Here is a 14404-nt window from a genome sequence, read left to right on the forward strand (position 1 = left end):
GGGATGCCCTGTGAGGCCTCTATACGTGCGGCCCGCTGCTCTGCTGAATTTTGAGCTATGCCGATTACCTGTGTGTTCACGTACCTCAGCGGCTTTCAACATCACATCGGTAAACCTTTCCATGCTGGCGGCAAAGGATTTCACCCAGAGTGGCTCTTCCATGACTGCCGTTGACTGTACCGAGGCGGGACGCTCGAGTGCTGCTGTCTCGCATGCTGCACAGAGGGCAATTTTATCATGCTGTCCAGATGGAAGCTTAGCTCTACATTTGGCACAAACAAAATACATCACAGACACTCCAGAGGGTCCCTTGTCAGAGGTCTCTTTGTTGGACATTATTGCAATAATAAAAAATAAAAATAGTCCGTCGGCGGGGAGAGATAGATCCCTTATCGCCCCATGCGCGACCTAATTATACAGTGCCCCAAGCTATATAACTGTATGGGCACCTAAAGCCCTAATGGCTGCCAAAATACTAAAATATCTTTAAGCTTGTGTCTAGGGGATTGAACTGCCGGCAAGAAGGTGCAAGGAAGATATAGGGCACAGCTACTTCTTACCTTGTGCGGGGATCAGAGTGAAGGAAGTCCAGGACTGTTCACTCTCTCTGGGTCTTGGGAATCGATCCCCGCGGACACCCCGATAAGAAAAAAGAAAATAAAAACATGTACAAATCTAACTAAACAGGGTATAAGCAGGAGCCTATACCCCAATGACCTGACTCCTAAGGCACTAAAAACACAAAACTGAGTTCCCCAGGAAAGGAGGGGCATAGTAGAGGAGGAGCGTAAAATCCATAGAGTTTTAGTGCCTGAACTCCCATACCCACTACTATACCCCCAATGTGTCGCAGTGTCCCCCAGTGGTAGGAAACAGAAAAGTGAAGTAGAGAGACACCAGCAAAGCGCAGGAAATAATTATTCAACCCTCCTATGCAATCCCACCCCAACTAGAGTACTTCCCTGCAGATGGGGACACAGGAAAGCAGAGCTGCTGGCTATCTGTATCTATATAGCTGAAATCAGTCAGGAGTGAAGGAACTTGCTGAGTAGTTTGCACTTTATATCCTTTAAGATATTAATACTTTTTTTTAAATATTTATTCACAGGGTCCTGTGTCCTCCAGAGGATAATCGAGAAACAGGGCTAGATATGCCATTTCAACTGCTGCTATAGAGAACGTATTGCATATACATTAATAAAGTTGGTTTTAATCATTAGAAGAACAACCCGTCAGTACCAGTGATTAGGAGGATCTCATATCAAGGGGAGAAAGTTTATTGTAGTGCACATAACTGGTCAGTGTCAGGAACATGACTCAAGTACTGGAATCATTTGTAACCCTATAAAGTAAATGCCAATTCTTTAGCTCCCCTATCACACACATTAGAGACTTGCTGAATCTCCCCCAAATACACACACACACCTATAATCTGCCACAATTGAATAAGAGTAACAGGAACCCCATATACTGTCACACTATAATCGTTGTTCAGTGGTCTCCCCAGCACCTATTTCACGAGTGCTCAACCCAGCTATTTTTACTTGCCACAGGGCTCTTGGAGCCCAACACAGTCTTATAATATAATAAACCATTGTTTCTCCTATAACAGGCACTATGAGCACTACAGCCAGCAGTGTGTGTGTTAGACCACTAGTCCGGGCAGGTGCTTCTTAATGCAACCTGGCTGGGGAGAACACTGTTACACAGGTTAGCAATGCACACCAGCAATCAAAGGCTTAACATATCAATACTCTTACAGATGTCCACGCTGACATACTAGGCTTGTAAGTCAAATGGATTAAAAATTCACACCAGCAGTCAAAGGGTTAACAGTCAAGCAATGTTCTTCATAAAAGGCTAATGGATTAATTAAATGTATCAAGGACAAAACTTAATTTTAGAGGTTTTTTTTTTCAATTTTAGATATACAAAAGCACAAGGATGAAAAAAATTTAATAAATGACATACAAAAAAAATGCAATGCAGTTGTAAACACAAACGGGATGAAATTACAGAGAACAAAACTTTACATATCATAGTCTGTATATCTGGAACACGGTAGAATTAAATGGGCAGTCCTTCAATTAGATTAAGCCCCAAGAGCTCCAAAAACATAGTGTGTGTGTGTGTGTGTGTAAACATACTGGTAGGGTGTGTGTGTGTTTAGACTGTAAGCCCCAATGGGGCAGGGACTGATGTGAGTGACTTCTCTGTACAGCGCTGTGCAATTAGTGGCGCTATATAAATAAATGAGGATGATGATGAAGAGCTGACAATCTGTCCACACACACACACACACACACACACACACACACACACACACACACAAGCCATTTAATCTGGATTTTACTGGCAGGGCTTTCAGAGGTGCAGTGCTAATGTAGGAGATGAAATGTCGTCTGGGTGTCAATTACAGTTTGTCTAAACTCAGTCCTGAAGTTTTCACCTTCCACAACTTTTCTTGGACATATCCCAGACAACTCCCCTGCAATAAACACATCATAACCTCTCGGACATTTACATATACAATATGATGGAATTACAACATTATCAACTATCACTCGAAAATATATGGGGCTACTGTGGTTTTCCTGTACAAACCCTTGTGCATCCCCCCAGTAGAGCGTGGCACATTGATTTTCCAAAATATGACAGCACGTTTTGGAGTTAATCTTTCCTATATACATGCATAGGTAGCCTTTAACCTTTGCATTCACCTAAAAGGTTTTCTAGTTTACACCAACTGGAGAACTTTGTTTTTACAAACCCTTAATTAGACAGTCTACTCTAAGTAGGAAAGGACATGAATGATCAGAAGGAATGCATGGCTGTCATCTGTATATTTTAAAGAAGTTTTCTGAAAGGTGGTCTGAGCTTAACCCAATTACCAACAGACCAAACATTTTTAAACACTTGCCCGAGGGGAAATAATGTACATTCATATTTATCAGTTTAATATTTAATTTGAGCCTTCACCATCAGGAAGGGTGTATTGCATGTGTGTGAATGTATTGCTCTATAGGGCTTAACCAGTCTTTTTGCCCACTCTGAAATCCAACAGTGAAACCAGTCAGAACAATGTATCAATGCTGAAGGGTTTAGACAAACTCCCTGGTGAGCATGGTCCAATATGACCCTAGAAGTGGAAACAAATCATACAGACAATACTAAAGCTCATAGGGAAGTTCAACAATGGTATAAACATACCTTGTAACTGCCATTTTCAGAGTCCAGCAAGGTGGAATGTATTGGTAAAGAAAATATTTCCTTAACACAGTATAGTCAGTCACCTCAATTTAGCAGGATCAAGCTATTATCCTTTATTTAAGCATCAACATTATACAGCACTGTACATTGAGGGTATTATGATACAAAGCAACATAACATGATACAGGAGACTGCCACAATCTAACAGGATATTTTCATTAATTTAATATGGTGCCACGCGCAAGGTGGAGGGGAGGAGCAAAAACAAAATTACATAAAGAATAAGCAGCATACGCAAGACATACGTTTAGCATATAACCGCTACATAAGAGGAAAACCAAACACCGATCCATACAGCAGGAAATGCAGAGGGGAAGGGGACAAAAGTAGTGTGGAGCATGTATGTGCCTAGGAGCACGAGAGCAACAGATAGGCCGAGTGCAGAGGAGCTTGGCATGGGTGTGCAGATGGATTCAGTAGTAAATGAAGGAAAACATGGGCAAAGAGGGCCATGCTCATGAGATCTACACTCTACATAGCAGGGACAGACAAGACAGCAACACTTAGGAGAGGTGTGTGGAGGACAGTAGATGAGTTAGGAGGACGCCCAATAGGCTCTAATGAAAAAGATGTTTAAGACCGTAGAAATTTCTGTGCAGAATAACTATATGGTGTGTTCTAATAATGTCTGAACTGTCCATTCCAAAAGGTTTTTTTTATTTTTCTTACACATTAACCCTTTTAGTGAAGAGCTCAACTACTAAGATGGTCATCATATCCAGGTGTATTTTGCCATCAAGACAATTGTATAGTCTGATTAAATGTAAATATGAAAAACAAATGTAAAGATGAAAAGCCCAATAGTCTAATAAGCAAAAGAATAATATATATTGTACTAGTTCAATTGTGAGCATATTAAGTCAGTTTGAAGTACCGTGACCTGTATATAAGAGGATAGAAAACATAACATATCCGAGATAGACCTGGAAGAGTAAAGAGACAAAACCTTACTGGAAGCGGTTTTTCCTGAGGCTTTGGGAGAAAACACTGATAAAGTTACAATCTTTGGGAGAGTGGACGTGTAGCTGATATTTTGAAGACTAGCTTCCCATGCAACCATTGTTTAAGCCATCTCTCAACGTATGTGATGTAAAGAGGACAGGGATTTACTTAGGCAACATTAATTGATAAGAGTAATTGTAATTAACATTTGGGAGCAAAAAAAAAAAAAGTGCTTGATACATAAGGCAGAAGAATATATAGTTACTGGATGGAAAAGTAAAGAGCTACTTGTAAAGCAGAGTTTGTATCAGCGAGTATGGAACGGCAGTGTTCTCCCCAGAAAATGTTGCCAGCCAGTTGGCATTAAAAAAAAGCTGTGTGGGGGCAGTGTAATACTTTGCAGTGGTATTGAAAAATATAGGAGGTTATTGCCCACACCTGCCAGGACCGGTCAGACTGGTGGTCAGTGATCTAACACACTGCTGGCTGTAGTGCTCACATTGTGCCTGTTTTAACAGAATAAACCAGTTTTACTCTTATTAGAATAGGACTCTGTTGGGCTCCAAGAGCCAGGTGGCAAGTAAAACCAGCCGGGTGGACAACCAGGAAATAGGTGCGGGGGAGAACACTGGAGGGATTGATTTTTGAAGTTGGTCTATGACAACAAAATTCTTTGCATTGGAGGAGTCTTGCACCTATGCATGGGATGAGGTTATTAAAAGTTTGGGCAAACTTAACCATTATAGAGGAGAGTGATGCATGTTCTTCAGGAGGTGACAGGTATAAATCTACAATACAATACCAAAGTATCACAAGAGACTACATGACATAAAAATGTCCAAATGAGGTTACTCAATCCTCACAGAGAGGACAACACCAAAGGGTATTTTAAGAGCAGAACCCACTTGCCAGTAAGGAGCGTCGCCTGCAAAAAAAAGAAAAAACAAAAGAAATGTGAGTACATCAATCAAAATACACCCCCCCCCCCAAAAAAAAATAAAAATCCTCAAGTTAGATGAAATCCCCTTATGCTGGTCTAAGAGGTCATCAAAGGAGAATAAGCCAGGGAGAGGAATAGGGGTCTTCCTAGGTAGTAAAGATCCCCACAGCTCCAGCTCACCCTGGAAAAAAGGCTCCACAATATAGAGGAGACAAAGGTTTTATCCAGGTGAGTTTATTTCCCCACCAAAACAATTATTTCTTCTTAAACCATTTGGATTTTACATAAAAACCTGTAGTCTGGCAATATTAGTTGGCATAAAATGATAATAGACTAAACTACTCTAGATTTGATCTCTCGTGGTGTTCAAAATGATGCCGGGGGAGAGGGGGTAGGACAATTTAATTTTGAAGAGCTTGAAGCCCTCAGTCTTTCTAGAAAGATAGTCTAATTAGTTCAATAAACTTGACCAGTTAGGTTCCAACATATAAAAGGAGAATGTTCCCCTTCCCTCCTCAAGTACTAGTTTGAGGCGGCAAAGTGGACGCAGGGGCGCGTATTGGGGACACCATATGCTTGGTGACTGTCCCCTTTACAGCTTGTGTCTGCAGATGGTTTCTATCTGCACTGTCCGCACCCCAATCTATCCTACTGCCAGCTCGTCTCACAGGCAGCAGCAGGACACAAGACACAGCACTGGATAAAGGTGGTAAGTGTTTGTTCTCATGTAAGTATCACAATGAGGGGAAGGAGCTTTTACTCTAAGTGGGAAGATTTAATGTTTAAGTACAATAGTTGCAGTGTGATCTCCAAAAAACAAGTAATTTATAACTATTTACATTCTAGTTGAAAGTTATGACTAGTTATTGTGGTGAACCTGTATTAAAAATGAAGCCTGCCTTGGAGAGTATTTTAATATAAGTGTGGGGGAGGGGTGTTAATGTAAGTGTGGGGTGTGAAATATTGATTTCATAGTAAGTCAAGAGTGAACTTTTAATTTATTGGTGGGGTGATGTTGGGGGTAAGTTTAATAGTAGGGCTACAGTAGACCTATTAATTTAGGGTGCGATGATGGAACTAGTCACTTAATGCTGGGGTGATATGGGTGCAATAAATTAAGTATGTGGCTGAGTTTGGGGAGAAGAATTTGCCAAATCTTAAAAGTGAACGCCAATTTAAGGTTTGTGAATAAATATGTTTATTAAATGTAAATATTAATGTTGGGATTGTTTGAAGGGAAACTGGATTATTAAAGGTGAATGCCATTAGTTTAATGTCTGGGATGGTTGCTGGGAGGCCTAATTATTAAACATGGGCTGCTTTGGAGGAGGGAGGTCTATTGAGTTCACTCATTGCTAGGCTTGCTATCTCTCATACACCTGTCCATTGTCCTAACAGGAACCCAACATTCCAGGATCCAGAAAAATCAGCAACTGAGCTTAGGACACGAGCAGCAGCAATAAATAGTGAAATCCGGAAGAACAGGTAGGAGAAAGCAGGACAGTCCGCAAACTGTACCGATTCTGGTGGTCTTTCCCAATATTAGGGACCGACACACTGACTGTAGGGACAGTTGAGAGGTATATCCGGCTTAACACAGCTCTACTCATTAAGGGGAAGCTGCATGCACCCAACAGTGCACACAGAACTGCCCATGTATATGTTGGGGATAGGAAGAGTTGGGAGAGCAGCCAAGCACGGTCTACAATTACAGCCACGACCACAGGCGGCGTGGCACGGCGAACCTTCTCTAGAAATCCTGTGTTTGCCCCCGAAACAACCTGGTTGGATTGTACCATAGGGGGTCTAGTATTTCACACAGAACCAAATATCAAACGGTTTGAAGACTACATGCACTTCGATGTTACAGAAATTTACTGGAATGCTGAAAAATGTATAGAAGATGTATAGTAAAAGATAGCATTCATTAAACATGAGCCAACTTCCTCAGGTTATAAATGCAGAGAATATTACGCAATTTTTTTTTAAAATTTTCTTTTTAGTATATTTGCCAGGTCACAAGAGGATGTACAAGTCTCCAAACATTCTGCTGTCTTATGGTGGAAACTAGAGCAGGTTACTTCACCCAACCAGGCTGAGATTCACTTTTTTTCTGCCTTAAAAAGCACCTTTTCTGTGCCACCTCACCCAATGGCTTTCCATAATCCCAACCACCACATTAAAACGGTTTAAAATAAATACACTGAATAATTAAGCTGACTTTTGACAGTGCTGATCACTAGAGATGAAGGTGAAGTAACAAATCCGTGAAAATGTTAGTAGACAGGATTGCAACTTCAACTTTATTGCAACAGAGTAAAAAGAATCAGGTTTTGGCGAGTACCTGCTAAACTATTAGTCAATAGGTAAGGGAGGAAAGAATATGAGAGCCCAGACTAATCTTTCCAAACTTACTTGATACAGGCGAGAAAAAAAACGGGATTTATACTTACGATAAATCTTTTTCTCTGAGTCCATCTGGGGGACACTCCTTAACCATGGGGGTTGAGTCGGGGGGAGGAGTCTGGCACCCAAAGAGTTAACTTTTTTCAGCTGACAGCATATCACCCCCGCCAATTCCCACATACCTCAGTTTGATTACAAAAGCCATTAGGAAGATAGGCCAATCAGCCAAGACACACCACTCAACAGAGGGGGGAGTGGAGACAAAACAACGAAAAGACAGGGGGGAAATCGGAGTGTCCCCCAGATGGACTCAGAGAAGAAGATGTATGGTAAGTATAAATCCCGTTTTCTCTTTCATCCATCTGGGGGACACTACTTAACCTTGGGGACTTACAAAAGCAATCCCTCTGAAGGGTGGGACCGCTCTGATCTCCTTGCACGCAGAACACTACGGCCAAAGGAGGCGTCCCCAGAAGCAAATATATTAAATTGGTAGAATTTCGTAAAGGTATGGACCGAGGACCAGGTGGCTACTCTGCACAGCTGGTCCGCCGTGGCTCCATTACGAGCCGCCCAAGACGCCCCAACCGACCAGGTAGAATGGGCAACAATACGTTTCGGCACAGAGAGATTAATACGGATATAAGCCTCCCTGATAGTCAGGGTAAGCCATCTCAAGAAAAACTAAATCACGTTTCAAAATTCACAAACACTTCTCCAATTTATCAGAAAATACAGATTAGGTTATATTAACATATCATAGTATTTCTGATTTAAATAAGACAGGCTTGGAGAACTTTATAGTTTTCTCATAAACAACAGTTCTCTCAACACATCATTGTCTTATAATATACATGTCTACACATGCACACACATACACACAGAAGAAATAAAAGTGATACTCAGCGGGGAAGATATTTGTCAACAGTGCACTTCTCTTCAAATGACTGCTGCAACTGTCCTCCTTTTAAAGCTTGGCGCCAAAAAGGGATCTTCCACGTGCTCACTCAGCGGGGGGAGGGGAAGAGGTGCTTCTCAACACATTCCCCTACCACTGGAATCTCCTTCTGTGTCTCTGCTAACAGCGATTTCCCCATTCTACTTAGTTGAAATCCTGTTGCTTTATCTTTCTCACATTTTGCTACCACACAGCAAAATACAGGTACATATTTATCTATGAACCAGTCAAAAGATAGTATTTCTGTTCCTTTTCCTCTATATAGAGAGTATAAGGTATAATTAGTCAAGCTGAAAGGCTGCAACAGGTTTTTCAGTAATGACTGCAATTAGCACAGAACACCTGGGCCCATTTAGCATTACATTTGGAACAGACAATATGTTTGGCACGCCCAAACACTTCCACAACCTTTATCAGAAAATACAGACTAGGTTATTTTTCATATCATAGTATTTCTAATTAAATAAGACAGGTTTGGAGAACTTTATAGTTTTCCTTAAACACAGTTCTCTCAACACCTCATAGTCTTATAATACACATGCATACACAGAAGAAACAAAGTGATACTTAGCGTGGAAGATGTGTCAACAGTGCACTTCTCTCCAAATGACTGTTGCATCGGGGGGGGGGGGGGGGGGGGGGAGAAGGGGTGTTCCTCAAACACATTCCCCTTCCACTGGCTCTTCTTCTGTGTTGTTTACTTTAACAGCGTTTTGCCCTTTCTCTTATATTAGGGGAAAACCTGTTAGAATGTGTTCCCCGCTAGCGCTATTCAAAGCGCGCCATCCTCAAGACTTCACTGCCATCCCCAAGGGAGGAGGAACTTGGTATACTCCAGCTTGCTTCCGGGGAACCTCAGCAGTAAAGGCGTTCTCTGCCTAATGGCAGCGCCCGTCCTGCATCAGCGGGGAGAGTCTCTTGCCAACTGCTTCCCGCTGTGAGAAGCGCTTCTTACCTCTCTGTCAGCGGGGCCGCCATCCCCCCGACAGGCACTTCTCCCACAATTCAGCTCCGTTTACACGGAGTCTCTCGCCACTGTCAAAAGAAAAAAAACTGCAAAAGAAAAGGAAAAAACCTATAACCAGTGAACCCTGTTCACTGTCTTTCTTGGGGCTCTTCAGGTGCAACCTTCTTCTAAGGGCACCCAATTCAAACTGAGGTATGTGGGAATTGGCGGGGGTGATATGCTGTCAGCTGAAAAAAGTTAACTCTTTGGGTGCCAGACTCCTCCCCCCGACTCAACCCTATGGTTAAGGAGTGTCCCCCAGATGGATGAAAGAGAAAAATAGTTTACAAATTGATTGGTTAGAGACACAACTTTAAATATGTCCACTCAAAAAGTGCATTTTCATATACCAGCAGCAACAGCTTGCAGTGCTGTGAGGCTCCCATGCCGGGGACACCTGCCCTTTAGGTAATCACCATACGCACATTCCTGGAACAACTTTTATCAACAGGAGAGAGGGGAAATAGTGACGGCTGTTTACTTTTCAATTATGTTGACATGGAGACGATTCAAGTTAATACTCCTGAACTGCAAGGCTCTTTAGCAGTGGAACACTTCTGCATGTTAGGGTGAGGGGGGCTGGTGATTACAAATACTCTTTGTGGGTGGACATAACTAGTACAGTTTTGCAACATGAAAAGCACCTGTCCAGGCTGGGCCGGCTCCTGACCACGTGCTCTCCCGCGGGCTCTGGCTCGAGCTCTCCCAGTCATCTTTCGTTCCTGCAACAGAAATAAATTGTTTGCTCTTGAACTCCAAAATCCGGTTTGTTTAGTTATTTAAGCAAAGTTATTTTGTTCTGCAGTAATACTACTGTGAATAATAAAACGTTTAAAAACTTATTTAGCTCCCTTTCTAAACATTTGATTTAAAACTAAAGGGCCATTCCTGCAGTGCTTCAGTGAGTCTTTGCACCCAATACCTCCACTGTTACCAGATAGCAGTAGGAGAAGCAGCAAGTCAAACTTGCCCCAGCTTTTTACTAGAAGAAAAAAAAGGTCTCCTTGCTACTCTGGTTCTGAGGCATTCTGATAAAGTACTGTTTGGAACAGGACATTGTGTAAAACTGAAACCGCGAACAACATACATAAATACAATAACTGCATCATGCACTACTATTGCACACTTGCAGACAATTAAATAGGAATTTATAACAACCTACAGTGGTTTTGTTTGTAATTAAACCAAGAGGGCGGACCTTGTAGTTATCTATGTTTTGTACTTTTAAATTATCCTTATAGCCCATCTACATTTGATCAGCTAGTTTGAAAAGTTTGACACCCTTTTATAAAACTATCATTGCTGCCATGATATGCCACCCTTTCCAGGTAGCTTTCAACCACTGATTGCAGGTGAGGCGTCAAATCCTAGAAAACTTCAATCTCAACTGGGAAAAAAAAGGGAAAAGCCAATAAGCCAATTCTGTATCCAAGTCAATGAATGAATGTGTTTCCAACTATGGCCAATTCCTCCAAACCTTCAATCTATCTTCATCCTACCAAACTCAGTCACAGTATTCTGCTTGACATTTTAGTCACCAACCAATAGGTACATATAATATAGCTGTTAAAATCAAGTCTAAACCTTTGTACCAGAACATGCATAAACTTTATCCTCCAACACCTATTAACTGACCCATAAATCAACTTAACAAACAATTTACTCCACACTTGATATTCTACTAGTCCAACCTTCTAAAGCCATGTGACATCCATGCAGCAAAGCATGGAGTCAGGGCATATTTAACCCTCACCATCCCGTAGGTTATTTCAAATCTACTTGAATCCTACAAACTTAGAAATTCCTTGTGGAAGAGATCTAAAGTGGTGGTAATCTTGATCTTATTGAGTAGACACATGAAGAATACATGAACTAGGCAACCACAACTAGATAGGCCAACATTTCTGCTCAGACAAGTGGGACTTTTCCTTCACACAGAGGGGGTTCAAAAATGTAAACTTATACTAAGCTGTCCCTACAGTTATTTCCTATTAGTAGTCAATGGGGGAGCAGCTTAATCATGTAAATATGGTTTTGTCATTAAGCCCAAACTTTTCACCCAGTACCTACAAAAAAATAATTTAGAGCCAGGGATGGAGAGAGGGCACTAAATGTGATCACCGAGAAAGTCAGGCGCACCCGACATGAATGCCCTACACAACAAAAATAATTAGAAGTCCAGTGATGGAGTCAGAGGAGACATCCGCTATCCTGGCTTCAAAAATTAAATAATTTAAAAAAAATCAGGGTCCCCCTTATTCGAATCAGGGTAGACTCCTCTTTCTATGCACATGACATCTTACTAGTTTGGAGCTCACCAGAGAATAACACACTACAGAAACATTAAGGAGGCCAGTATTTGGGAGGGGTTTTGTAATGCACAGATCTCCCACATCCTGGCAACCCAGACACACTGGGTTACCCTCAATTGAAAGAGGGGAGTCCCCTCTTCCAAATAAAGTGCCCACACTCAGTATTTACTGGTTACTAGGTTGTTTAGATTTCAAAATGGTATGCCTTCTTGGCTACCCATATTGTTCCTACACATTTTATGAGTTTCATTCAAAACAGTGCAAACTACAAAACACTAGTTTCATCATCAGTTATTTATATAGCGCCACCAATTCCGCAGCGCTGTACATAGAACTCACATCAGTCCCTACCCCATTGGAGCTTACAGTCTAAATTCCCTAACATAGATACACACAGACAAAGAGAGAGACTATGGTCAATTTGATAGCAGCCAATTAACCTACTAGTATGGTTTTGGAGTGTGTGAGGAAACCGGAGAACCCGGAGCAAATAAAACACATGGAGAACATACAAACTCCACACATATAAAGGTCATGGTTGGGAATCGAACTCATGAACCCAGTGCTGTTATTTTAAAGTGTAGATTTTATCCTGAAAAACTGTGTGTAGAATCCTGCCTTTAGCAGTTTTGGATAGGTGGATTGATGCCAAAGCAAGAACCACAAAGTAATTGTTTGTGACGTTAACATTTTAGGTATTTTTTCTGTAGGTATGAGCAAACTAAAGGCATTTCCTGAAAATTCAAAATCTTCTGGAAAAAAAACAAGGTTTGTGTAGGTTACACACAAATTATCGATATTGATGTTAGAATATAACTTAAAAAAAAAAAAAAAAAAAAAAAAACCAGAATATTCAGTGGTGAAGGAGATAAATAAAACTAAGAAACAGCTTTACAGGGTACGCTCTAAGGAAAAAAATAAGTGACTAAAAGACCATGAATCCACACTTCATTTTAATATTTACAATAAACACACGTTGAAATGATTTTTCCCAGTTCTCCATTATATTAGTCCACAGGGTTACACACCAATCAGCAGGCAAATTCAGCTGGTTAACACTCCTATCCAGCCAAATATGCAAAGACCAAGTTCAGATACAGAGGAGCCCCAGGGATAATGGTTTCATTGTGTGGTTCTCATGGCTTGACAGAGAAGAAGGGTCAGCTCTGTTAAACTAAACCTTTAACCATGAACTCTCCTTTTACCCACCTGTGATATGGAAAACAAACTGTTACTGGTGCCTAGTCAGGATTTTTGAAATGCCACATAACCGCACCATTTATTCTCTACACTAGATGCCAATCATCAACCAGTGGCTTTGGTCTTCATGGACCATTAAGAGTCCACCATGATCAATTTCAAAATGAATTGCATGACAACTGGAAAGGCCTGTACACATCAGTATAAGCACAAAGGTGTTAAAATAAAAATTATTCCAAATAAAAAGTATCATAAAAGCACAAAAGAGGTTAACATAACTAAACCCAACAAATGATCTTATTGAGAATATTGTACGTTCTCTTCCAATCAGTGCCAAGAGCTACAACAGGCCTGACAGCCGTTACTTGACCAACCACCACACACAGCTTCAGATGATTGGGGGTGATCTACTTACAGAACAATAGTAGGGTATTGCTCAGCAGTGTCACTTCACCCCCAAAACATGCCACCAGCTATTGCTTTCCAATTGTAGTAACTGGTGTTGGAGTAATTCACCAGAAAGACAAAAAGTAAAGCAAAATCCCAAAACAATGCATTAACATTGCTGAAATAAGTTCCTTATAATAGACTGAAAAGTAGAATATAAATGTGTTATACTGGCTAAATAAAAGCCTTCCCCTGAGATAGCTCCACTGTTAAGCATGCTGGTACTACAGAAACATGATAGAGATAGATAGATTATATATATATAATATATCCACTAATTCCACAGTGCTGTACAGAGAATATATGTCACTCACTATTATGATTTGAGTATGGGAGGGAACTCACACAAACACAGGGGGAACATACAGACTCCAGAGATAGGACCATGGTCAGGAATGTAACCCATGGCCCCAGCACTGAGGCAGGAGTGTTACCCACTGAGCCACCATGCTAAATAACTGTGCATGGCATTTACAGAGGAGTAACAGGAGCTGATACAATACCAGTGTAATAAACATCTCATCATATAACTGGCTCCCTCATGTGTAATAACACGTATTACAGGACACTGCTGCTTTATATACTATAATAGACAGCACAGACTGCCCATATCCTGATAACACCCATCCAGCAGCACTGCCAGGCACCGTGTCTCCCACTAGGTGTCAGGAAGCACGCTGGGACTTCTAGTACTACCACAACAGGGTGTCTACACCGACAGTTACCCGGGAATGACACAACACCCGCCTCACCCGTCTCTCTCTCACCAACGCTCACTCAGATTGACGCTTTGTGACACCGCGCATGCGCAGCTTAATAACTCTCTAACGGCTGCCACTGTGCATGCGCCGTCTAACGGTCGGGCTTTTTCTGTTTGTTCCCCTCCCCGCTGGGTTCTCCCATTGCGCATGCGCTGATTAGTT

The 14404-nt window shown here is 41.5% G+C and overlaps 1 protein-coding gene across 1 annotated transcript in view; it reads right to left on the reverse strand.

The window, feature by feature from the left end:
• The window catches only part of LOC142132160 (piwi-like protein 1), a 51250-nt gene extending 36911 nt beyond the window's left edge, over positions 1-14339 (reverse strand). Inside the window, exons 1-2 of the mRNA XM_075194421.1 lie at positions 14234-14339; positions 10167-10244 (exon numbers count right to left, since the gene is read on the reverse strand). Coding sequence (XP_075050522.1) covers positions 10167-10235 — 69 coding nt within the window. The 5' untranslated portion in view covers positions 10236-10244; positions 14234-14339. The remainder of the gene's footprint in view (positions 1-10166; positions 10245-14233) is intronic.
• Positions 14340-14404: the final 65 nt, after the last annotated feature.

The sequence above is a fragment of the Mixophyes fleayi genome, unplaced genomic scaffold (assembly GCF_038048845.1).
Source record: "Mixophyes fleayi isolate aMixFle1 unplaced genomic scaffold, aMixFle1.hap1 Scaffold_356, whole genome shotgun sequence".
Lineage (NCBI taxonomy): Eukaryota > Metazoa > Chordata > Amphibia > Anura > Limnodynastidae > Mixophyes > Mixophyes fleayi.